This window comes from Malaclemys terrapin, chromosome 11, assembly GCF_027887155.1.
Source record: "Malaclemys terrapin pileata isolate rMalTer1 chromosome 11, rMalTer1.hap1, whole genome shotgun sequence".
Classification (NCBI taxonomy): Eukaryota; Metazoa; Chordata; order Testudines; family Emydidae; genus Malaclemys; species Malaclemys terrapin.
Window position 1 is genome coordinate 36,077,075 of NC_071515.1, and position 27,428 is coordinate 36,104,502.

The 27,428-nt window shown below is 39.3% G+C and overlaps 1 protein-coding gene across 5 annotated transcripts in view; it reads left to right on the forward strand.

Moving 5' to 3' along the window:
- CCDC141 (coiled-coil domain containing 141) overlaps window positions 1–27,428 on the forward strand; it is a 154,291-nt gene that overhangs the window by 112,640 nt on the left and 14,223 nt on the right. Inside the window, exons 19-27 of one of the 5 annotated variants that reach the window (XM_054044492.1) lie at window positions 3,296–3,436; window positions 4,127–4,321; window positions 8,190–8,373; window positions 10,744–10,856; window positions 15,876–16,001; window positions 20,675–20,825; window positions 21,366–21,561; window positions 23,250–23,291; window positions 23,943–24,115. In XM_054044492.1, coding sequence (XP_053900467.1) covers window positions 3,296–3,436; window positions 4,127–4,321; window positions 8,190–8,373; window positions 10,744–10,856; window positions 15,876–16,001; window positions 20,675–20,825; window positions 21,366–21,561; window positions 23,250–23,291; window positions 23,943–24,115 — 1,321 coding nt within the window. Of the gene's footprint in view, window positions 1–3,295; window positions 3,437–4,126; window positions 4,322–8,189; window positions 8,374–10,743; window positions 10,857–15,875; window positions 16,002–20,674; window positions 21,562–23,249; window positions 23,292–23,942; window positions 24,116–27,428 lie in introns of all 5 variants that reach the window. The other 4 variants (XM_054044489.1, XM_054044490.1, XM_054044491.1 and 1 more) reach the window with 4 other exon arrangements.

A 27,428-nucleotide genomic window follows, 5' to 3' on the forward strand; every position in this document is an offset into this window, starting at 1 on the left:
TTGGAGGAAAAGTTCTTTTAGCAATTTCACATTGCATTTTGCAGTAAATGGGTGAAGAACTGAGATAAGGTTAGATTTCTCTGCTTCTAAATATTCAGAGCTGTATACTGCCCTCAATGAGAGCATGCAGTTGCTGATGTCAGTAGTAGTTGTTTGCATGCGTCGATGGGGAGCAGTGTATGGTCCTGAGTTTGAGCTGGTTTTCTACTGAGTCTGAGAGAGAAGAGTGACAGCAGCTGCAGACCTTTGACACATGAACCATCTTATCTGAAACAAGGCGATCTCATTTCACATACCCATAGTGCTATGAAAAGAGCCTCTGTCCTTATAAATGATTAGTAGTGTATGGGTATAAGCTCTGAAAGTAAACCAAAATAAACTCTTACTCATCTATATGTCAGTCCTGGGATTTTTCTCCAAATTAGATTTAAAATGAAGATTTTGTATTTTGAAGACAAAATGTCAGTCCATACACCTGCCTTTATTAACATGGTGCTTTATCATAGATTTATTATTCTTTGTAATTAGGAGGGATGAACAGCTTAACTAATTGGAGATCACACTTGATGATAGAATTCCCTTCCTTTCTCTCAGACTGAGTCAATGCCATCTGTCTGTGCATTGCTTATATCATGTGCTAGCTGGGAATTTTATCCTCCTAGATTAAATGCAAATGAAAAATATGTCCCTTGGTGGTTTAACATTAGTAAGTAATAATAATGTATGAGTAGCCACTGTGCTTACAGTAACTACAAAACAGGCATTCATTACTCTTTGGATTCTGAATATATGTCTGACTGACTCTTAAATACACAAAAACTCAAACATGTTAAATACCAAATTAGAGGCCTGATCATGAGCCCACTGATACTACACAAGCGAATAAAGTTACTCTCCAGTATAAGTGTTTGTAGGAACAGGTCAGGCCCTAGATCATTAAGACTGGTAAATGAATTTTATACATCTACTTTGTATCGCTTGGTCTAGATAAAAATCACTTTAGAACAGTTTATTTCATACAGCCATAATGTACAAGATCTTATAAAAGCAAAAGTCTTTAATCTGTGAGGGTATATGAAGTTTGGGGTGGGAGGATCCCCGATTTTAAAAAAAGCATTTAAATTCTTTTATTTGTATTTATTATACATTGTTAGAATTTTTTATTTCAAAATTAAATTTTAGTTCTAATGATGTCTTTTATAAGGTACCAAAAATATATTTTAAGCAGTCTTCTTATAATTATAGTAGCACATCATAAACAGAAATGGTTCACTCATGTCTCTTGTGGTCTATCCCTTAAAAACTTTTTTTTAAAGTTATTTGTTTAATAAATATGCAAAAAAGACATGTTAGCAGTTATAAATAAATTGGAGAACTATATAAGATTCAAGGAAAAATAACTCTGAACCAATAAAAAATATTAGTGGAATTCAACAAAACATTCAATGTGCTAATCTCACTGAATATATAGGGCAAGTTGTTATATAGGGAAACAAACAGGATTGTACAAAACCCCAAATATGTTTTATAACAGAGCATTTTAAAATGAACCCAAAGCAACACTGATAACAAAGTAAAAATAAATATATAAATAAAACCATAACAGGCCTATACAATTATATGCCATGGTAATGAGCACTGTTTACAATTTAAATTGATATTATAATATACTATGCATGATTTTTGTGCATATTTAAATCATATTAACAAAAAATAATTGTTTCTGGTTGAACCAAAACTGAATATTTTTTGTTTTTCCTGACTTAAACAAAAATGTTTTGCTTAGAACAAAGTCTTTTGTTTGGGTTTAAATGATTTTTTTTTCATTTTGTTTTGTTTTTCAGGCGTGTTTTATCCTTTAAAAAATAAACAAATCTAGCTATGTTTCAAAATGAAACATTGCTTTAAAACAAAGTCAAAATGTGTCATTTAGAAAATGTTGAAATGAACCATTTCAACTATTTCAGTTCCCCCTCATTTTGTATTTGGCTAAAACTATTTGCCGAATTCTCAGATTGTTTTGGTCACTCTGAAACTGCATTTTTTTGGCAAATAAACTATGGGTCTGAAAATTTCATCAAAGCTCCAGCGCTGACACAACATTAAGCCTCAATCCTGCAAAGAGTTATGAACATCTTTACACATTGTTAGTCCCATTGAAGACAATCAGACTACTCACTGTGTATAAAATTAAGCATGGATCAGGATCAGGAACAGGATCAGGGCCTTAAATGTTACCTTCCTTATTATACAGCTAATACACTGCCTACAACTGCAGTAATATTCTGATTATGTAACACAAATACTTGTTAATGCTTGTTTTTTCTGGAATGAACTTTATACAAATAATTATTCTTATTAGGGAACCTGCTATCTGGAGAAAATCTCCCAAAGTATCCCCAAACAAATGGATTAAGTGGTTGTTCCACATTTATTAAAGTACCTTTCCTGTTAACTAATTTTTGTCTCTCCCATGAGTGGTTGCTAAAGACTAGTTCACAGTATAATGATCATGTCATATCTTTAAAAAACTAAGGTGATACAAACTAAATCAAATTTTGTAGGGGAAAGTCACAATGGATGAAATTCATCCAAGCCTCGGTGGACTATTTATCCAGGAACTAAGAAGAATTGTACGGTATGAAACTCATGTCCCTCAACACATGGGCAGGTCATGGGATTTACAGCACCTCCATGGCCACTACTTCAGCCTATGAATTGGAATATCAGACAAAATTCCTCTGCATACCTCATGTGGGTGAAATTCTGGCCCCATTGAAGTCAATGGAAGTTTTGGGGCCAGGATTTAACCCTAAGCAAGTATCCACTGGTTCCTACCCTGACCAAACCATCCCTTTCTGTGCTAGCTGACTTGTAGACCCCCTTCAACATGCAGGAGGTGCAAAGCTTCCCTTATGCAATTGTTCTCTTCATGCCTTTCATGCTCACAGGGCTTAAGTGGTACGTAGGGCTTTATGTTGGCCTTAGGCAGTTAAGCAAATTTTTCTCATCAGAAGAATGCTTATATTACAGGTATATTTTCAAGGATTTATATGTAATATTGTTAAATGTTCATTCAGCAAGATTTTTCCACTACTGAAAAGAAACATTGACTTATAGTTTTACCTGCTGAGGAACGGAGGGCACAAAGATTCCTTTATGATCTATAGTGTTTTTAATCCCCAGGAGAAGCTCTGAATGTTCCTGTTGTAGTTAGTTTGTCTTAGCAGCCATTTAACAATCTTAAAATGTGCTCTGGTGTTTCTTATTGAAAAATATGCTAATTTTCTTGCAGCTCAGAGAGTCATTTAAAGATCTGAAAAAGAAATTCAACAACCTGAAATTTAACTATACCAAGAAAACAGAAAAAGCTCGAAATCTGAAAGTTCTTAAGATACAAATTCAGCAGGTTGAAATGTATGCTGAAAAAATGCAGGTAATAACATTAGAAGTTATGGGCTCGATGTAGGTGTTACCGGGTGAAATGGTTTGGCTTCTGTTAAGCAGGAGGTTGGACTACGTGATTTTGGCCTTCCAATCTATGAATAACACCATACAATGTGTACATCAGTTCCTGACATCATTTATACTGGTGTAAATAGAGAGCTACTCCTGTTTCTTCAAATCAGCGGAATCACTCCAGATTTGCACTGATGTTACTGACATCAGATTCTTGACCTGTATGTTGAAATTAATACTGTAGAAGTTAACAAAATAAGCTTTTAAAAATTAACTTGTTTTTAGTCAAAATGAGAAGCTAAAATTCTTCCTTTGCCCTTTTTCTAGATACCATCTAGATCTTTCTGTTCAAGGGTGAATAATAAGAGCCTATCTTTTATGGCTAGGAAGATCTATTTCTTTGAAGTTAAAAAGTTGGAAATGTTTAACTCAATTTACCTTTGGAGAGATATGTGTTTTTTCCATTGACTGCAATAGCAGTTGTCCATGCCCATCTTAGGGTAGAGTCTTCTGTCTTTGCTTTTGAAAATGTATAGTGTTCTTAACTGTAGTTTTTAGACAACAGGCTATGAAGGGAGGCTTGCAAATTTTCCCTACTGTTCAATTTCTAAAAACATCCATGACCTTTCTGTCATAATTGTTAACAAGAGTGCACCTTTCAAAATAGATTCTGAGAAAGAAGATGGATAATTTAGAGAAGAAAGTTACTGGCTGTGTAATAAATCATCCTGATGGGAAAGCTGGTGTTCTCTTGGAGTCAGTCAACGAGTTACAGAAACAGCTGAGCGAATTTGGCAGAGTTGTGGAGGATTACAAGCAAAATTTGGATCGGATTGAGCATCTGCAGCAGATGATGGAAGAGGTATTAATAAAACCTGAAATCCACTCTGTAGCTCTGATAAAGGGCCAGTATGGGGCCTGCAAGGGGAGATAAAAGTGTACTCCTCTATAGTTAGACTTTGTGCTATTAATCCTCTTGGACCCATAAGTCCCTGTACTGCCTTTGTGAAGACACCTTGGAGTTTTGGGGGGGATATGTTTAACTCACCCACCTTCACCTCTGGGGCTGCAACACAGCCCTTCTGTAGCTGCTGTTCCAACCAACAAGCTGGATTTACAGCTTCAGTTCCATACATCCTACCCTGGGCTCCTTGACCACTGGATCTGCATAAATTAGGGTGATTTCTTTGTGATACTATTTAACACCATCTCAAGGTAATTGGAGATGTAGCACTGTTCTGATTGGTTCTCCCCAGCTCGGAGGGACAGATCTCTCTATATCCTAATCAGAGAGACAATGGAGAGGTTAGTCAAGGTAGTGATATTGCTCATATGCAATTGTCCCTTTTGTAATATGTTGATGCCACAGAATCAGGATGGAATTAAAGCATAGGCACAGAGGCCGCTCTAGCTATAGGCAAGGTAGGCAGTTGCAAGGACAGCAGATTTCTGGGCAGCTGCGATCCCATGTGCCAAGTCGTAATGCCATGTGCTCAAATTTCACCCCACCACCCATCCATCATGACAGAGGGGCAGTCAGGCCAAATTTGAGTGGTGGCGGGGGACGATACACTGAAGTGTTGTGTAGGGCGGCAGAGTGCTTTGAGTGGCCTCTGCATGGGCACTATAAGTCCATTCCTAGAACCAGCTCCTGGAGTCACAAAATCAGAACTCAACCTTCATTTAAAAAAAAACCTGCTTGTAGGCATTATGGGTGCAAAGAAAAGCTTGAAATTGTGACCTGTTTGTAACTGATGCCTGTCTAAGTTTGCAGAGAGCCTGAAACATTAGTTCCAAAGCTCTGAACTGCTTCATTTGTCTTAACTCTGAAACTTGCTGGCAACCCAAGAAGAGGAGGGGCCGTGATTCCTGTACAGGGCCACAGCACAGGTGTGGGACCATTGGGGAGTCCCTGTGGGTTGTGCTTTGGGCCCTGGATTGATTTAGTTTGGCCATTAATGTATTGGTTGGTTGTTTTCATGTGCATAGCCTTTAAGCAGCAACTGCAACCTAAGAAAAATATTTTAGTTAGAGCAAAACAGACTTCACTGGTGATATGTTTAGCATCTAAAAAGAGCTGCACCACAGCTGAAAAGCAGAATTTTCCCAAGATCTAACTCCTAAACATTCAGATAAACAGAATTAGTAAGACCATCTCCAGTAGCACCATCCAGTGACTTCTAGTAGTATTACATCTGTCACTTAATAAATTGACTTGTCTTATTCTGATGGAAAATAGTAAATTGTCAAAGCGTCCTACATATCTTAGTTTCGTTAATTCTATTTGTCCACTCTCTCCTTCATGTAAGAACAAAGTTTCCATCAATAAGTGATAATCACAGTGACTCGGACTATTTTGGAACATACATTTGATTGTTTTCCACAATGTATTCCAGTCAGGGCCGGCTCCAGGCACCAGCCCACCAAGCTTGTGCTTGGGGCGGCACCTGGAGGGGAGCGGCGCGGCGCGGTGCTCCGGCTCCGGCCGCCGAGGAGAGCGGAGCTGCAGCGGACTCGCCGCCCTCCCTTGGCACTGTGGCCGCCGGGGAGAGCGGGGCCGCGACTGGGCTCGCCGCCCTTCCCACAGCACTCCGGCCGCCAGGGAGAGCGGAGCCGCAGCGGGCTCACCGCCCTCCCCCGGCGCTCTGGCCGCTGAGGAGAGCGGAGCCGCGGCCGGCTCACCGCCCTCCCCCTGGCGCTCTGTCCGCCAGGGAGAGTGGAGCCGTGGCTGGGCTCTCCGCCCTCCCCACAGCGCTCTGGCCGCCGGGGAGAGCGGAGCCCCGGCCGAGCTCTCCGCCCTTCCCCCGGCGCTCTGGCCACCAGGGAGAGTGGAGCCCCGGCCGGGCTCTCCGCCCTCCTCCCGGGGCTCCGGCTGGTTGGGGAGAGCAGCCCGTGGCCAGGCTCGGTGCCCTCCCCTGCCGCACTTGTGGGGGAGGCGGCGGGAGGCTTTTTTGCCTGGGGCGGCAAAAAAGCCAGAGCCGGCCCTGATTCCAGTGCACAACAAAAAGCGACGCATGTTCCCCAAATCAACACATTACTTTTGCCTGCTGGTCACTGTGAACTGTCTGTGTGGTTTGTAAAGCTGCAAAATGAAATCCTGTTTAAAAATTCAAATCTGTAGCGGTTAAAACAGAATACTTTAAATTGCTAAATCAGCTAAATATATGATTTCCTCCTCTCCACCCGCCCCTGGAAACCTCAAATCCACAACAGCATTTCATTTACTGCCCTTCTGGAGAATTCTAAAATTGCACTCTAATATAGCTAAAATAGGCTCCGTAATGTAGCGCTGAACGTTTTTTAAAGACCAAATTCTAGCAGCATTTTACTCTTCTGTGAATCAAGCACATTCCTATCATCATGGTCATTTATTTTTAGCAATAAAGCTGTTTCAGTTCTTCATTCTAATCTAAATGCATGACTGATAACTTTCCTTCATGACAGATCAAAATGTTAATCCTTGGACAAAACAATTTCCCCACTGTCAATAAACATTCCCAAAATCCAGTTCATTCCTGAGGAGGTGAACAATTTGGCAGCAATTGTGCAATTATATTTGTTTAGTCCCCCACTCCTTGGAAAGAGCTGGGATTTCCCAATGCTAAACTTTAAAGAATTATTTTATTCTGAAAAAGTGTTTTGTAACTATTCTGTTTTACTGAACTGTAAAAATAGCACCATCTCACTCAATAGATTTTTGACTCATGTATGCAAAGTCATCAGTTCTGATCTTAATGACCAAAAAAAATTAGTGAATTTTACGCCTGCTAGCCTTGGGCCAGGTCTTCACTACGGTGTGGGGGGGGTCGATTTAAGATACGCAAATTCAGCTACGCGAATAGCGTAGCTGAATTCGACCTATCGGAGCCGACTTACCCCAACTGTGAGGACGGCGGCAAAATCGACCTCCGCGGCTCCCCGTCGACGGCGCTTACTCCCACCTCCGCTGGTGGAGTAAGAGCGTCAATTCAGGGATCGATTGTCGCGTCCCGACGAGACGCGATAATTCGATCCCCGAGAGATCGATTTCTACCCGCCGATTCAGGCGGGTAGAGTAGACCGAGCCTTGCAGAGCTAACATAGCTAAGACTGAGTGAGCACCAGATTCTGTTCCACTTTGTGCATTATCACTCTAAATTGTTCACCGAGGATGTGCTCTAAAGCCCACTGAGCTCAATAGAAAGATTTCTGTGGGCATTAGATCAAGTTGTAATTTCCAGTGAGTTAAAGCTGTGCAACCTCATAGAAGACATTGGGTTTCACAGATGTAACTGAAGTCATAGTTTGAAGTCCATCGAGTTATAACAGGTGTAACTGAGGGTTTGATTTGTCCTGCAGAATTTCTACTGATGCATAAGAGTACAGACTTGGTTCCCAGCCCAAACTGAGGTTCAAAAGGTAGTAACTAAAAAGGGATATCATTTTGCTTGTAAAGAGAATTTGCTTGTATGGAGCCCAAAGCAACTTAACAGCAAATTCATCAACTCTTGATTATAGGAATAATATTGCAAATGAGTTATCATTCATCAGGTTATGCTGTCACCACAGATTTTCTGAATATTATTTGTGTCACTTCTCATCATTACTGCTGTTATTCAAAGAGACACAAGAATATAGGACAAACCTACTGCACTAAAAGCTCTTATTGTCAATATTTGTTTCATTTTTATAAAGCTTTGTTGTATCCATTTCTTAAATGCCATGTTTTTTCCCTCTCCAATACATGCCAGTGTCAGTTTTGGTATGAAGAAGCAAGTGCTACAGTCGTTAGAGTTGGGAAGTATTCTGCAGAGTGTAAAACGAGGGAAGCAGTGGCAATTCTCTACAAGCAGTTCAATAAGTTTATCAAGCCTATGGTGCCTCAACAAGAGGAAAGAATTCAGCAGATTACTGACCTCGCTAAACACTTATATGGTAATAACTCCCTTAAGCTGCCTAGTGATGTGCTGTTGACCAAATGCAAATTGAACAGTTTGGGACAGAAGAAAGCAAGGGATTGTTTAATTCCTACATTTATTTTATTTATTTATTTATTATTAAATCCCATGAAGTTAAAATAAATGCTGTTTTAAGGTATTGACTGGGCAGTTGTTTCTAGAAGTATCCAATTATCAAGAAGCCACCAATGCTGCTGCTCTGGAAGGAACGAATTATAAATACCCTCTCTCTCAGGTGCGCATGGGCCAGTGGCCCACATGATCCCCTGCCGTTCAGCCATTTACTCAAGCAATTTCCCTTCTTTTCCTTCCCCACTTAACCCAAAGGAGAGGGGGAGCCTTAAAGTAGCCATAACTGCTGTTCTTCACACTGGCTAGAGAAAGCCTCCCACCTTTAAGGTTGTGGGGAGCACAATGTTCTGAGACTGAGATATATGAGATGTTGCAGAACTAAGGGTTAAAAAACATAAATCAGAATTTAAGTTCTGGAAAGTTCATTGGCCATTTGCTTTTCCAGCTGCCCTCTGAGTTACCCTGAAATCTAAATTAAATGTCCTTGAAGTTTTTATGAGATTAGAATTAAGACTTTATGGTTAACTGTGTTTTGTAACTGGAAAATCTATGAAGTTGAAGTATTTTATAGCTATAGATCTTGGAGCTGAATGAATATTTTACATTAATACTCTTTATAACTAGGGGTATTTGATTATTGCATTATGTATGTCATGTACATAGCTGTATGCAGTGTTGGTATAGTCATGTCCATCCCAGGATATTAGAGAGATAAGCTTAACTTCCACCAACAGAAGTTGGTCCAGTAAACGATATTACCTCACCCACCTTATCTCTCTGATGTAGTAGCTGGCCGATTGCTCTGTAGATGTTATAGTGACAGAAGGGAAGATTGTGTTTTAAGCACAGGCGTGGAAGTCAGAAGATCTGGATTCTCTTCTTGTATCTCCCAGTGACTTTCTAGTTACTTGATCTATCAGGCTCCAACTGGAGGGAACTGTAGATGCCCCTCAGAAAATCTGGCTAGTACAGAATGCAGCTGCCCTCTACTTAATATTGTCTGCTAGATAGAACATACCACACCCGTGCTCAATTATTTGCATAATTGATAAAACTTGATTAAGTGCCCATGAAAAGTCCATGAAAGCTCAAAAAATTCATAACCATTTTTGGTAGTCACAGAACTGAGGGCCACATTTTTCAGAGTACAAATTGGGTATACATACCAGTTTATGCAAATAAAACCTGTCTTTGCATGGCTACATGTAGAAGTGCAAGTTGTGCATGTGCAAATGGCTGCACACACAAGAACTGAGTGCACACAATCAGGAGGTCCTTTAAAATTAGGTCCTGAGTTCCTTATAAATTCAATGCTATTAACTTACAACCCAATTTGTCAGAAAATATCTCTAGTGTAGTAGCTCCTAGAAGGCTGGGGAACCTAACTGCACAATTGGCCAACATATCCAGAAGAAAAGGACAGCCCAGGGTACAGGCCCCAAACCCAACAAAATAAACACTGGGGCAGGTTTATGGATGGAGAAAACGGTCTGATGATGTCATTCATTTCTCCAGCCCTTGCTTAATTAAGCCACCTAATCATCCGCCATGTAGCCTGTGGGTTAGTGTTAAAGCCCTATGACTAGAGGAGCTCATGCCGTGTCACCCGCTGCTGGGAAAAGAGGCATCCCCAGTCCTGGGCTGCTTAGTGAAAACTGATAAGCCAAATGTCGAGATTACAATTTTAATATGTACTTAGGTACCCCCAAACTTACAATTTTTTCAATGTTGAAAATTATGTGTGGAGGGGGCCAGCAGCCACTGTCTATCTGCCATGCTCACCATTTTAAGCCTAACTACTGTTGAATAGGGTGTGGGGAACAGACTCTTCTTGACACCAATCAACCAGAATTGCTGCTGGGGGTTCCTTCACATTCTGTACACCCTTATATTGGGAAAGGCCTCCTCATCCCCTTCACTGTTTTTTTTCCCCCTTGACAGGGAGGTCAGCATAATTTTTGGACTGAAAACCCCCTTTTAAGTCTTCCCTGGCTGAATAAAAGAGCTGTTAGCCCTAGAGAGACTTACAGGGTCCACTTTCCCTTTAAAATCATTTGTCAGATGCTCAGTGACATTGTTTAGTCAGGGAGGAACTGACCCTAAAGACTCGGATAGATTGTGAAGGCCCGTAACCATAATGCTTTAAGTTGGGAGGGATTTCACCCTATACTGTAAAACTAATGGAACAAAACAGAGCCTACAGAAAAGTGCAATTATTTGTCTGATATAATATTGTATTGGTTTCATTGTTGTGCTGTTTGTTTTCTGACTGTAGGTTTTGAAGAAGGAAGGAAATATATTGAGAGAACAATAAAAAGACACAAAGAAGTTCTTGATTCTATTGATGAATTGTGTATCTCTTTAAGAGAACTTGAAGAGCAGATTGTGGTAATTTCATTTTATTTGGAGAATATATCATGACACTTTTAAAATAGCTTATATAATGCCGGTATTTTGATAAGTATTTTGTGTTAAGAAACTATAGAGAGACAATTTGAGGGAGTCAGTGTACTTCTTAATGACACAGATTTTTAAAGCACAACAAGCTCTGTCTTACCAGTTATTCTTCCATTACAGCACAGACATAATGCTGTGTCTAATAACTACAGTTCCTCCTGGCCTTTAAACTCTCCTTGTACTCCCTTCTCACTGCAATTAGTGCCCTCAAGCAACCTTTTGAGGAGGAAATTCACAGTTCAAGTACTTCTTCTCCTGTTTCCACTTCCTTTGATGTCACTAGACTTAGGTCTCTTACTTCTGGGAATGTCAAACAGCCAGTCTTGACTTCTCTCCACCCCCCTCCCACCAAAAATTGCTGTCAAACTGTGTTAAAAGAAGTAATTTCAGTTTAGAAAACAGAATCATAAAATAAATGCTAAAGCAAAATACTATTATTTCTAACCTAACACTCTGATAAATATACTTATTTATCCATAACCATTTAGTTACAATATACTGATTAAGTAGGAATTATGGAATTGCAGTAGCCACTCCATAGTTAAGAATGAAGCTTGATTCCTATTATAAGCTCAATTCCCCCCCCCCAAAGAAACTATATCCTCAAAAATTGCACATGCTAAATCATTTCTCATGATAAAAATTTTCTTGGAAGGTTGGAGAAGTTTGAAGTTAAGGCGCATAAAACATTTCCCTGTTGTTGACTTTTTGAGCAATTTCTTAACTTTTTTAATCTCATGCCTTTGCTTCCAGATTTGTTTTGCTTTGTTGGCCTTGCTGAAGAGTCTTTTTAATTCCCCAACTGATCCTGGTCCCCTGAATTACAAAAAATACTTACATAAATGTGTTTATGAAGGGCTGGTCGTCACTACGTAAAGATTGACATTGCTGCAATCAATGCAGCAGAGGTCGATTTAGCTGGTCTAGTGAAGACCTGCTAAATCGACGGCAGAGTGCTCTCCGGTCGACCATAGTACTCCAGCTCTCCAAGAAGATTAAGGTAAGTCGACAGGAGAGCGTCTCCCATTGATGCAGCGCAGTGAAGACACCGCAGTAAGTCAACCTAAGCTACGTCGAGTAAATTAGGTTGACTTACCCCAGTAGTGAAGACAAGCGCACTTAGGTAGGCAGAGAGGGGATTAACTAGAAATTTGTTAGAGCAGATGTATAAAGAAGAGGCATACAAAGTATGAGCAGAGGCCCTGAGGGAAAGAAACAGCATTTTCCTTCCCCAGACCCAGACCACAAATTAAGAGCAAATGAGAAACTGATATTTTGTCTTTTTTGAATCAGGCTGAAAGAGAGCCCCAGCTCTGATTCCTTATAAATGTAGCTAGGTGGTAAAATGCTCTGTTCTGTTCAAATTTGCATGTATCCTAAATTTTGTTTCATGTTTCCTTGTCTTCTCATCCTATCCTGCTACCAGTGGCTACAACTTAGGCCTTACTTATGCAGAGCTATTTGCATATGTAAACAGAGGAATGATTAAAGATACTTTACAATTTTCATAATTATTAATTGGTCTGCTATAGACTTCAGTCATGGCTGTAGAAGTGGGGAAACATGGAGGAGCAAGAGTCAAGAAGAGGGGGTCAGGGGAACAGGAAGTATAGGGGCTGGGTAAGCTCTGCCAAGGCATGGAGTTGGGAGCTGTGGAGGAGGCAGATGGAGGAGATGGGCAAGAAACTGTCAGGGCATAGAGGATGAAGGAAGAAAATGAGGGTAATGGAAAGAGGTGCCAGGAATTAGAGGCATGGCGTGACTGGGGACATAGAAAGGCAGAAGTTTTTATCCATGTAAACGCTAAGCTATTGATCTAGGACTTTAAGTTCTTAAAGATTTAAGAGCCTAATTCTCATTCACACAAACACCTTTTTGCACTGCCAAAGCAGTATAAAGGAATGTAAATGAGAATTAGATCTGTCAATGTAGATAAGTCTTCCCCTCCTATAGCCTTCTGCGATGGCCTTGCTAAAGTCTTCAGGACAAGAACCCACTTTAATGGGCCTCATAGGATCTGTCAGAGCAGTTCTCCATTCCTGAAGATTGTATGTGTCAATTCAATTTAAATTGGATCCTTTGAATGGGAAATGGGATTTTAAAATCCTAGCCATTTTTTTTTATTTCTTGCATTTATTTTTGCAAATTTTAGGGGACAATATTGAGGTTGTGGGGATGACCCTGAATGGTGAAAGGATTATGTGGCACTGGGAAACCATCTGGATCCTGTAACTATTCCTTTCCAGATGTTCTGACAGTTGTGCTTTTGAAAGGTATAGAATGATTGTAAAGGAAAGTGTAATATTGCTTCTTAGTGTTAGCTTGACCCAAGTGACGTGCAGCTTCTAGCATAGCAATTTTTAACAAAAAGAACAGGAGTACTTGTGGCACCTTAGAGACTAACAAATTTATTAGAGCATAAGCAGTAGCCCACGAAAGCTTATGCTCTAATAAATTTGTTAGTTTCTAAGGTGCCACAAGTACTCCTGTTCTTTTTGTGGATACAGACTAACACGGCTGCTACTCTGAAACCTCTTTTTAACAGAGCTTTTGGCAAATACATTTTATATCTCAGTAATTCACTTACCTCCCATGCTGACAGTTTGTTCCCTTGGCATGTTTATCTTTGGCTTTTGTTTGGGTTTTTTCCCAGAGCAAGGGCAGTGGGCCAGATAGCTGCCTGTCCCCTCTACTCCTCCTATAACTCAATATTCCCTCTGAGGCTTTGTGTTCAGATGTCTAAACCTTTTAATTACGATGTTTGGACATTGCTGTGATTGTGTATTATTGGTGAGTTAATAATTTTCCAAGTTAAAGCATATTTGCTTCAGTTCGTTATCCCTTGTCTCTTGACAAGGAAGTCTTTTAGTTTTCCTCCTAATTTGCATGTGGGCGTTTCAAAGGGAGTTGGGCTATTTCAAATAACTATTTTGATCATGGATAAGGAGAAGTGAAATACACAAGTAACTTGCCTTCTCTGTATATATTTCAAAAGACAGTTAATTCCTCCTAGGTATCCCTCCTTTGTATCTGGATATCTTTCAAAACGTGCCTTGGGGATGTTTGAGCAAACATCCATTTTAGAATGAAACTCATTAGATGATAATAGTGTCTTCACCACATGAAATTTCTTTGTTTCTTTGACTGCTTTGTAAACTGAGCCTATTTGCTTTTAAACACAATCCTAACTTTTTTATGCATTTATAAATTATTTATATTTTCTCTTTTCTCGCACTATTATGGAGGACATGGATTGAGGGTTGGAGTGATTATTTGATGGGCAGTCCTTTTGTTTTTTATGTGTTTTCATGTAAAAATTAGGCACCCGGTGCATAGAACGAGAGCCTATTACCTGTAGACACTTTGTTTTCTAAAAACGAATATATTAATGAAATAATAACAAATGCAAATCAAGTCAGATGCTCAGCTCTGGACCATCAAACACTCTTAACTGATCATTGTAACCTTTTATTTCAATAACACTCTTAGAATGTTCAGAGAAATAAGTTCTAACCAGTCAAAAGGAATATATCAGAGGTGAAATTTGCTTGAAAGAGAGAGCGAGAGAGAGGATTATTCCTCAACCTGTACTCTTCACCAAATGAAAGATATTTCTTTCCTGAGATGTATTGTGTTCTCAAAGATTAAACTAATGCTCATATAGTCCATTCACAATATGTCGGACTGGCTTTCACCTGCATCTTTTAATGAATAAGTCATTCAGTAAAGTGTCTGAATATATATACAGTGGTCTCAGCCAACAGGATTGATTCCTTTTTTATCTGTTTTAAAAAAGCAATAAAACCACACGCACACACAACAAGGTCACCTTACACTGTCATACGTAATCTGACATGGCTGTCAAATATCAAAAGGAAAATTACTTTGGGTTTCTTTCAAGGGAAATATAAAAGTTTGTTTCCAGAAAAATAAACTGGCTTCTAGGAAGAGCACTGCAGTGCACTCTAGAGCAATTTTCTACATGTAATGGTATTCTCACAGTTGAATGGAAAAATGGTGAGACAGCATTTTTGCTAGAGAGACTTATTCAGGACTGTAATTTTACTCCACTCAGCTGAAGTTATAAGTATAAAACTATAACTATAGAGTTCTGGCTTTCCTTGGTTTGCAGCACATTGGTGTCCTTTGAAGCTAAAGTCTAGATTTCTGTTTTACCGGTTCTTAAGGAATTTATGCTGCCTTAATAAAATACAGAATGGTAGGTTGAATTTATGCTATTCACATGCCTACTTATAAGAGGTTGTGCAGTCTTCCAAGAGGTATTCAGATGACAAAATATTCTAGAAATGCATATCAGTCAGCCAAAAGAAAATGATACATCATTGATGTAAAATTTCTGGGTAATCTGGACCCAGACAATGGGGAGAGAGTAAGTTTCCCAAGCCAAACAGATCATCTATGTGGCTGTTGCTTTAGAGATAGAGAGAACTTTCTCCTCTCCATCCTCTAGACATTTAGAATCATATTGCACTTCTTGGAGATTCTCTAATGGCTCCTTCCCTTTCCAGAACAAGTTCCATAAAATCTATACCCATGTTTTAGTTATCTGCTCTTTCTAAAGGTTCCACTTCCATAATATTTTCTGTTCCCTTTGCTGCCCCTGTTTCTGGGAACAGTCTCCTTGAAGTTTCCCAGCTTCCTTGCCAAACAGGTCAGCTCTCCAGACAGTTCTATGTACTGTCTTCAGTTTCCCTACCCTAGAAAAGCTTCTGTCACCTTTGGTCCATGCATATCCTAGATATTGTGTAAAATGGACAAATCAGGCTTTGCCTAATAGGTCTGCCATAACCAATTTACACTGTACTGGTAACAGATTGTAATATATATTTCAAATGTTTACTTTACCACCATGTACAGGATGTTAGTGTAACAAACAGTTAACTATTACTTTGTAGTGCTCAGTCCCTGCAGTTTCTCTTTATATAACAGGAAGATGTGTTAAAAGAAAAAACATCTGATACAGGTGGTTTTGCTGAGGAGTCAGCCACTATACCAAGAAAACAAGAAAGAAACAGGCAGGAGACATATAAGGAAGTTACCAAAGCAAAGCAAGAGGTTAGTAAATTTTTCTGCACTGGAACTTCGTGTAAACTAAAATTTTTGGTGCATTGCTAAAAGGTCTGTAATCTATCACTTCAACTGACTGGAAGCCTCCCTCAACATGGGCATGATCAGTGTAGTTCTTCCCCATCCCTTCACTTTCCATTTTCTCCTCTTCCTTCCCTTACCTCCTGTCCAACTTGCTAGTTCAGTGGTTTGAGCATTGGCCTGCTAAACCCACGGTTGTGAGTTCAATCCTTGAGAGGCCCACCTAGGGATCTGGGGTATATCTCCTTTCCTTTGTTCCTCTTCTCAACCACTGTGTAGTGGTGAGATTGTCACATCCTCCTCAGTGGAATTGTAATATCCAATTTTAGTCAGCTGATCCCTCTTCTCCATTTCTATTCCTTGCCACTCCCATCTCTGTCTGCTGCTGCTTCTTACTCCTCTCCCTATTTTCCATGGGACTGTATCCGCAGGATTCCACCTTTCCATGAGTAGAGTCTAACTCTGCCCTGTCCCTTTACAATACAGTAAGGCTCATGGGAATAATATTAGGGGGGTTACTCTTATTATGATACTTAAGCTACGGTTTTAGTTCCCTACTCTTAATATTCCCCAATACCCTCACATTCTTATTTCTCCTAACAGACAATGTAATAAATTATTGCAGATATAAATATTTCACTCATAGCTCAGGTTGGATTTGACCCAGACAAAGTTGAAAGACTAGTGCTTTTATCTATCAAAATGTTTTGGTACTGGAGACCTAAATGATTTATGTTGCTTTAATTTTTTTTTCCTTTTAGGTAGAGTCAGATACACTCACTGAAAGGCCAGAAATCAGAATTAAAATGCAAAACAACAATATGCTTCTCACCACCCATCTTAAAAAGATTTCTACGGTTCATTCTGACATTTAATTTTTAAAAATCAAAACTTAAGCAAATTCTCCCCTAGTCTCAAAGGAACTTTTGTCCTACAATTGAGTAATTAGCAAAGGATGCTGAAACTCTGACAGACTGATTTTTAGGATCAGTTTCTGCTCTGTTACATTGATGTAAGTCCAGAGTAATTCCAATAAGTCAGTAGAGTTACTCCAGATTTGTGTCAATGTAAATGATAGCAGAGCAGGTGTCTAATGAAAATGTGATGGAACACAATTACAGCTGTCACCAGTTCAGCATGGTGACATGTCATACATAATCTGTGGTGCAATTGCTACAAGGCTCTATATCAAATAGGCAACAACACTAAATCAGGAGCAAATAATCTTCTTCATGCTCACCTGAAAACAGTTCAGTCACCTTTTTTATTGCCTGAGTTACATGCAGTAGAGATCAGAAATAAATAACCAAATAATGCTGTGCATGCTGATGATAATGCATGATGGAACCAAGTAAAGTTGACTCAAAGAATTACAATACATGATCATGCATATATTTAAAGGAATGAAAATCTTAATGGGCTAAATTGTTTTTATTCAGTGGATATACAGAAATTGCATACAAAAACTCCCAAATTGTCAGTGCCTAAATATGGGACTTAGTGGGACAAGCAATGCAAGAGAAATATTTAAATTACTGGGATTAATTTATTTACTATAAATAACAGATTGGAACCTCAAGATCCTGATTCATCTAAGTACATGTAAATAAAGCACCATAACAACTGTGAAATATTCCTCAGGGTGGGAGGTGGTAAATTCAAGTAAAATTTTTAAAAAAAGAAAGAAAGAAAACTAGGATAGCTGATGATGGATAATGTTTAAGATAATGTTTGACAATCTGACCATATGGATGAAGAATGCTACAAGCTAACTTGTGTGAAGTCTTGATGCAACACAGCTAACAATAAGCTGTTTGTTTAAAAACAAAAGGCTTCCTTTCTGCTGATGAACTGGAAGAAAGCTTAATTAACATACTGTGTGTTACTCCCATTCCAATACCAAGTCTAGCCTGGGCTCCCTTTTTTAATTGCAGAGTGAAATATGGACTCGATTGAAATCGGTGGGAGTTTTGCTATAGACTTCAATAGAGCCAGGATTTCACCTAAAGTTTTGGGACTCAATTCCATTCAGTTGTTTCAGTATTAGTATTCTTGGTCCTTAGCTGTGGCATACACACCTTTGTACTTCCTCAATCCTGGGTCTGTTGCACACCAGGCCCAAATCCCCGCTATAAATTAGAGCAGTCTCAAGGATGCTCAAATTTACTCCCATTACCAATCAACCTATCTACCAGCCATTACAGCCACTGAAGATTGCTGGGGTGCAGGAAAGCACAATATACACCTTCTTTTCTCATGCTACACAGCCTTTTAGCCTAGCTGCTGTATGCCACTGAAAGATTCTCTTTGTTGGTGTGGCCTTCATGGTAGGCTATATGGCGTCACTTCATATAGATGAAGTGGAACAAATCAGCCTTACTATGGGGAAGGACCTGGGCCATTGATTTCATTCAGAGCATAGAGACTAGCTGTTTAGAAATTACTTAGCCCTATCATTTTAAAATATGCCTGCTCAGGCTTTAATATTATTCCAGAACGTTCTCACTCTGGTAATATTCTAATAAATAGACTTAGTCTAACTTTGTTATTGAAGTACTACATAGAGTCTGATCTTGGTCTCTGGAACTCCAGATACAGTTCGGGGCTCAATGAAGTGCAAGCCTGGGCAGGACTGAAGCTGAAGCAGGTATACGTGACAATATCGGAAGGTCAAATGAGTTCAATATGTCCGGTTAGCAATTAATCACAGTTCTAATAAACAATTGACAATATCACCAACCCTAACATCTTGGCTTGATGCAGTAGTCTTGACTAGATCTGAGTGAATAGCAGGGGAAATCCATTCACACACTTTTCAGCAAATTAAGAACTGAAATTTTTATTTGCCATGTTGACACCCATTTTCTATTCTCTTTTCAATATTTGTGAGGTCAGAGTTCATCAAATGGTGGATGTTTATAGCAAATTAATTCCAAGCCCACTTCATTTCATTACCAAATTAATCATTTCAGGCAGAATAAAAGCAGTAGAACTCCTGCTTTTTCCAGTCAGTTCACCAAAAGAGACTGATGTGTCTGGGTAGTGAATCACCACAGCCTTCAACTGGCCGAAGTGCCAGGGTTGAACAACGAAGCTATGTTGTTGGTGCCGTGTTAGGACTGATATCTGGCCCAGGGGCCTGGATATATTTTTGGCAGATCTCTTTTTCTTTTACTGCTGAATGTCTTGTTTACTGTGTGTGCTGAAGACCGGTAAAAGTAGTTACAAGCAGAGCAACACTTAACTAACAATGCAGAAGGAAAGATTCTGTTGAAATGGTCACTGGACACTTATCTTGGCGGCCACTAAGAAGATCCAGCTGCATCCTTGCCAGCTAGGACTGACATGTACACACACACTTAATGTGCCATTTGTTAGTGACAATATGTGTGGTGGACGGAGATAGTGACAGAAAATTGGAGACCTGTACATTCAATTAATGCACTTGGCTGATTGATGAAATAATTTATACAGAGCTTAACAGGAGCACTGGACCACAAAAAGGGGATTGTGCTCTCAAAGTACCTTCCCGGAGCTTTGGTTCAAATGTAGTTTAATGGGATGGAGGGTATGTGATTGCACCTTTCACAATTACCATTGTACAAAACCCTGGCCAAAGTCCAGGCACAGAAGCAATTAAATAAACCAGACTAGGGGCTTGCCTACACTTAAAATGCTACAGTGGCACAGCTGCAGTGCTGTACTGCTTCATTGTAAACACCTACCTACACCAACAGGAGCTGTTCTCCCATTGGCATAGGTGATCCACCTCCCCGAGAGGCAGTAGCTAGGTCAACGGAAGAGTTCTTCTGTCAACCTAGTGCTGTCTACATAGGGACTAAGGTCAGCTTAACTATTTCACTCAAGGGTGTGGATTTTCTAATCCAACCTAATTTTCTAGTGTAGACCTGGCCTACATCTATGCTGGTTTGCAGCTGCAACTGTGCAATCATGTGCCATGTGCAACTACTTTATGTGAATATGATTAGAGAAAATTAATCTGTATTTGGTCCTGATCTTATAATATTAAAATAATAGTAATGTTTTTGCTCCCAGTAATGATTCAGGCAAGGTCTGAGTCAACTGACCAGAAAACAAAAAGGTTTAAAATGTTCTAAAAATTCCTTAAACCTGCTGGACTAGCTCCTAAACCCACAAACTGCAACCAGCCACTTTCTTCCCAAGAGAATTAAAGGCCACAGTAACTTTATTATTATAAAGAAGGAATGGCATAGTCAAACTCATGCAGGAAATAGATACTATACCATGTTACTATGGTGACCATTCACAAAGCAGTAGCAGATTAACAAACACCCATGTAAACACAGGGCACAGGGAATCTACTGGCTGACACCTGTTCACACGAAAACCTGTACATTGATATTAGGTGTTATATCAATAAAAATATAAAGTGTTCAGATTGTATTTCCTTTCAGACTGTATACAAGCTGTTTGGAGCTCCTGTTACCTAACTGCAAAATTTCTGCTAGTGATTCTCTGCCACACAAATTTCTTCCTGCTTCCCAGAGTGGATTGAGTTTAAATAAGAAGTAATATTCCAAATATTATTTCTAACTTGTGCATGAAAATATGGATGTGCGCTACAGTAACTTGTTCTCTCGTTTTGTTCTATTTTTAAGGAAGAGACGAGACTGGCTGATATTTCAGTTGTCTGCCCAGCTGGTGAGGATTTCGTTTCACAGGATATGGCGCTGGCTCCTTCTGCCAAAGAGGATAGTTTACAGGCTGAGCTGCTGGCAGAAGAAACGCCCTCCAGCGAGGAATATAAATGTAGATCATCTGATGATAGCTCTTGGCCCTTGCTGTCCGAGATGCCTGAATCCGACCTCCTGCATTCTGAAGCTGAGCTGGGAGAGCAGCCCTGCTGTAGTTCTCCTAGTCTGCATGTCAGCTCCTGTAGTTTGCAAACGCAGATAAACTCTGGCAGTAAAGGAATGACTGATGAGTCTGATCTCTTAACACCTGTTGCTTATGCTGACACTTCAAATCATAGAAGGGAAACCACATCAGATGAGTTAGAGAGATTGTTCCCATCTACCATAGATCACTATCCAAAATTTGGAATGGAATCTCCTTTGACTTGTAGTTCACCAGCCGTACCTGAAAACATCACTGCTTCCTGCACAATACATGCAAAGCCTGCATGTAGCATGATCAGTGAAGTGCGTGAGAGACATATACAACACAATGAAGCTCACCAAAGCATGACAGAAACACAAGAACAATTGCATGACATTAATAACTTTACTAAAACCCAGGATAGGCTGCATGCTTTGCCTGATGCATTCTCAGGTCTCATGTTTCAATCAGACACCACCAGAAGCTGTCAGAGGCAGATGGTCACCCAACAAGAGATTAAAAGCGCATCAGAAAAGAACAGCATGGCCAGCCTATCTGGACAGGCGCCTAACTTCTCCAAACTGCTGTCCAATGTAACCGTCATGGAAGGTTCTCCGGTGACTTTGGAAGTAGAAGTAGCAGGATTTCCAGAGCCTTCACTGACATGGTGGGTAGCTTATAATGAGAAAACCTAAATATACCTATAGAAATACACATTGCACTACTTATAACTGTGTGTACTAATCTGAAAATTAGAGAGAATTGCTTGTTATCTATATCACTCCACACTTCTGCATGGTTCCATTTGCAAAGAAAACCTTTTTTTTTCAATTAACCCACTTGAAATAATATCACTGTTGTCAACTTTATGAATAATCAGAGCAGCAAACATTTATTTTCAAATGCAAACACATCAAACACTTTTTTCTGTTGCATTATTTTTCAGTATAACATTCCACTTTTTAAAATGATTGTGAAAGAAAATTCCCCCTTCAGAGCCAACTTACTGTAGATTAATTCCTTATCAGTGTGCCTGCTACTTGCAAGCATCCCCTCTTCCCAAGAAGTGGAGAGAATGAACGCAAAGAAAATAAGTTTATACACGAGGAACTCCAGTTTTTCACTGAATATTCACTTTGTCTGCTCCACATTTCCCATTCACAGGTTTTAACAATCAAAAGTATGTTGTTTTTATTACATTTGTAGGAACTTTTATCAGTGAGAAATATAAATATCTCTTCAGAGTAAAAATCTTTTAATAAATCCTTTACTAATGATTGTAAGAGAGTGATGGAGGGTCCAGAAGATTTCACAATAAAGTCATCTTTAGAACTTTATGTGCTGGTTTATTTTAATAAAACCCAACTCTAATTTCCCATAGCCATATCATCCACTTATTTTCTCCAAATTCCCACAGAGAACCTCTGTTTTAATTTGCTAATAGGGGTCCATGCACTGGGAGCTATTTTAGTCCAAGTTTTTGCAATACCTAGTACTACAATGGAAAGCAGAGGCCGATAGAGAAACATCTCTCCATTTGCAGAGAGAGAGAGTGTTTACCACATACCATAAACTATCACATACGGAGTACAATTTATTTTTGGTAGTCTTTTAATAAGCTGAATTTTTCCCTGAAGAATTGCAAAACACATCAAATACTGAAACACTCAGTACATTCTGCCTATATCAGTAATACAGTCATCAGTTTTTAATCCCTGTCTCCTACACTTCGAGAAGATATTGCTGATGAATTAAGAGGTCTTTACAATTCTGTTTTTAAGTGCTATTAAACATTGATTCAGCACAAAAGAATATGTTGCTGGGATTTTTCCTTTTTTTTAAAAATAAACTTTAAATTGAACATTTCTCAGGCCACAATTTTATGAAAATAGTGAAAGTGGGGTTTTTTTTACAATGAATAGTCAGTCCAGATTCATTGTATCCAATTTTGATTGAACAGATTTATATATTTTAACAGACATATAATAGGAATGGCAGTTTTGCATGTGAGCAATGTTAAATATAGTATATGTAGAAACTACAGAATCAGACAAATTAGGGCCTACTTTACAGAAAGTAAATCATCAGTACCACCTTTGAAATCAGTGGGCCAGATCTTCTGGTGAAGTCAGTGAAGCTACATTAATTTTCATTAGCTCAGAACCTGGCTCAGTTGAATTACACCAGCTTTACACTGGTATAAGTGAGGGGAGCACCAGGCTCATATGCTCTCTTTCTGAAATTCCTATGTATGTGTCTCTGTCTAATCTATCTAAGGTACTTACATGGCCACATCCTCACCATAGGTATCTGGGTATCTCCCAGTCTTTAATGTTCTTTATCCCCATTTTACAGGAGGGGAACTGACACACAGAGAGCTGCCCTAGATCCTCAAAGGTGCCTGACTTCCATTGATTTCTTTGGACTAGGTACTTAAATACTTCTGAGGATGTGGGCCTAAGTGACTTGCCCAAGTTCATGCAGGAATCTGAGCAGGGAATTGAACGTGGGTTTCCCAAGTCCTTGGCCTGTGCCTTAGCCACCAAACCATCCTTCCTCAAAGGACTTGTCTTGCATGATGCTTTGTGCACCATTTAAGACTTACTTAAGCCTTTACTACAGGGCTTACATGATGCATCAGGTCTTCTGCAGGCCCTTTAGACATAGGTGAATTTAACCCTTTGTTAGCAAGATTTTATTTAAAAATAAAACCACAAATTCTCAAAGCAGAAACTTAGCACCCAATCTTGCAAGCTGGTATCAACAGAACCCCATTGTTGCCAATGAGGTGGCACAGTAGTGTCAGCCTGTAAAGCGTAGGTCACAGGATCAGGGCTCCCATTTGTATCTTTTCTAACATTACACAACATGGTAGCTATTTTGTATATCTTGTTTAAATATAACGGGTCTAAATGGAGGGAATTGGGGAGTGGCTGCTGGCAATTACTGTTACTGCTAACATTATTGTAGAGGTTGTCTGAAATCAGCAAATTCTGCTTCAGCAAACACTGATGTAAACCTGACTTGAAAACTGACTCTCTGCTTCAGGTACAAGAAGGGCCAGAAATTGACCGCAGATGAGCACTTAAAGCTTTTACAAAAGGAGACAAAGCATGCTTTGTTCATTCAGAAGGTGTGTGATGCAGATGCTGGCCTCTATGTTGTTCGGGCTAAAAATTCTAGTGGCACTATCTCATCAAGTGCCATTCTCCATGTGAAAGGTAACAGGCCACCTATCACAAGAATAGACTGGATAATGCTGTGTGTTATCTATATTAGCGTATCACTAATGTACTCGCTATTCACGTAGTAAGTGTGATACTGACAGCACCGGGACTTAATTCTCACAGACTGATGCAACAATAAATCAGTTATCTTCTACTGCACCTTTCACAAATTGTGTACCAATCTGCTTATGTGTCACACTGGATGTTTTGTTAATGCCACTGCTACATCAGATGTTCATCTTCCTTTAGCATATTAATGTTTAGTTTAAATTTTAGTTGGGATGATGGACACAGTTTTGAACTCTAAAACAAGATGTCTTAGACTTAATAAAAAATCTTACAAATTGTGTTGTTTGTAGAGATCATAATATGTCAAAATGCATCCGGGAACATGGTGCTCAAATCAATGTATATAGCATGATGCTTATTACATCAAATGTGTTGTTTCTGGTGAGATTTTTCTCATGTATGCTTTAAATGTCTCTTGGTATGGTGTAGCTACTCAAACCCATACAGTACATTATAGTAATATTCATAGTGCACTGGCATATACCAGATCGCTACCTTCTGTTTTAAATACTAGGGCTCTGCTTAATAAAACGTGTCTTGTTTGAGTGACTTTAAAGCAAGGGGATGGAGCCTCAGCTACTTTAAATTCTCATAGTTCCACTGAAGTCAGTGAAGCTTTGCTAACGTTCCCCAGCTGAGGCTCTGCCCCCTTGTTGTCAGTGATGGTTAAGTAAGAGAAGTAGCCCCTGTTTTACAATATTCCCATGACAACCAGATCTTTTCAAAGTAAGACTTTTTCAATATACTTAGTTTCCCTATATACCCACTGCCTCTATACATGCCATAATTCTTATGATCCTTTTTTCTCTTCTTATAAAATCGTAAATGAAAGATATAGATGTGTTATACTCCCAGCTGTTAACATGAAAAGGGACAGATAATCTTCTATGCGTTGGACCTTGAGCCCATTTTTAATTCCTTTTTAATAAATTGTTTTCAAAGAGATCAAGGGACATACTCAAAGGGTTGGCTAGTGTATGCAGTAGGATAAATGATCAAATGAAAAGGAAGGATTTTTCTGTGAGTTTTCACCTAAACTACTGCAATGAGAAATGAGCTGCAACTTTAAAGCTGTAACATTCAAAAGAGGAATTTGCTTGCATGTTAGTTACGTTTCACTTCTGATAAGGACAAGCAAAATATTGTTTTATTATAAACATAGTTGTGTCAGTGTAATATCTTTGATTCAAAGAATAATTTATTTAAGGTTTTTGACAAAGGCAAGAAAAATAATTATGCCACTGGAAGACTTTGCCCATAAATTATCAGCCTACTTAATGGGTGAGATATTCAATTTATTAATTCCTACTATTTCTTATGAAAATTAGGCACATCTATCCATACACTAAAAGCAGTTGGTGAACATTTGTATAATGTTTTTTCTTTTATTCTCAATTTACTGCTTTCACATAATGAATTTGCTTGTGTGGGAAATTTATAAGGGGCAGGGAGAGACTTACAAACTCTTGTAAAATTTACAACAAGAAAATGAATTCTTGGCTGCACAACATGATCTGAACAGAATCTATATTTCAAATACCAGGAGGCCAATGAGGCTGGAGGCAAACATTTGGATTTTTGGCCCAGTGGCTGCAATTCTATGAAAATCTTGTAACTTTGAAACAGGAGACATCCTCAAGGCAACATAGCCTAGCATCAGGGAAAGGGGGAGCTGGCAGGAGGGGGAAGACAACATACTATTAATAGAATTTATATTACCCCTAAGTCCAGCCATCTCATGTAAATGTTGTTTCATAAGGATTCTTCTAAGTAAGTAAGCCATACCCTTTAGTACTTTTCAGGAAATGTAGTTTTCATCTTACAATAAACTAATTTAATAATTACTAACATCTTGAATGTTTTAATTTTTACAGAAAAAAAAATCAGTTTTGTATTTGTTCCGGGTGATTATATCCATGTTCATTGCTACAAAACAACCAACAAAACAACTATGTTGAGAATCTGACTTGCATATGCATTATAATAAGCACTGAGATAAAACCAAAGTATCCCTCCAACGCGATGTAATGTGTTTCGTATTTTGCCTGTTGTTGAAATGTCAGTGCCTGACTGCCTGATCTCCATTTACAATAAACAGAATGATGGAGGTCAGCAGAAAGCCAGCAGATTTGCAATCACTGCATGAAAAGGTGCTGTGTCTAATTCAGTGCCAGTTCTTTTAGCACTTTTCGTCATACTGGATTAGATTAGAATCCACTCAGCAATGCGAGAATTCAAAGTCAAAATCCCCACCAAGAGGGTAAATTTGATTTTCACCATGACTTTTCCCCACAGACTGAAACCCATGGGTTTATTTTTGTACCACCCCGTTTTCTGTGCAGATATGGGCACATTGCTGAGTCTCCTACAGCATGTCTACACTGCAGCTGGAACTGTAATGTCCACCTCGGGTGGATGTACCCATGCTAGTTTTGATCTAGCTAGCATGCTAAAAATAGAAGCATAGCTGCAGAGGGAGGCAGGCTAACTGCCCAAGTATGTACGGCACCAGCCCTTGAGATCTCCCTGACACAGTTTAGGAAGGCAGCAAGCTGGTCCCTGGTATTAAAAAGGTTGAGAAACACTGCTTTAGGAGACCAGCCCTGGATGGTATGGGATCCCAGCCAAAGTGCAAGGCCCTTGGGGAAAGGAAGGTGCAGGCAGATGGGAGACCTGGGCTTGCAGTTAAGTTCTTCTGTCACTACTATGGGATAGAAAAGGAATTGGAGGTAGATTTATGTTTAGACACTTGGAACTAGACGCTTGCTCTCATTTATGTAAATAAAGTGATACATATTTGTCAACTATGCAAATTAACTATTTTTTAATAAAATCTCCAGATTTTTCCTTAACGGGTCTCAATGTGGGTGAGGAAGGGTTCAAATGCTTTGTGTACCAAGGCTCAGCACCACAATCGGGGGCCAGTTGGGAAAATTGATTGCAAGTCTCTCCAAGTGTGTGACACTCAGGTCTATCTCAGAGAAATATCACTTCCATCCTTTTACTAATGTTGTTCATACTCTTGTAGGCTATGTAGCCTACATTAGATTCTGGCTTCTACTCTCAGTTCCTAGCATAGTAAGAAAGACTATCATCTTTCCTTTCAGAGGGGAGGGGTCAAAGAGATCCTTTGTGTGGGGATACTTTTACTCAGAAATAGCAAGAACTGACTTGCAAACCCTATAGTGTCCAAAACTATGAAAATATTTCATAAAACAAACAGCAGAATAGGCATCTC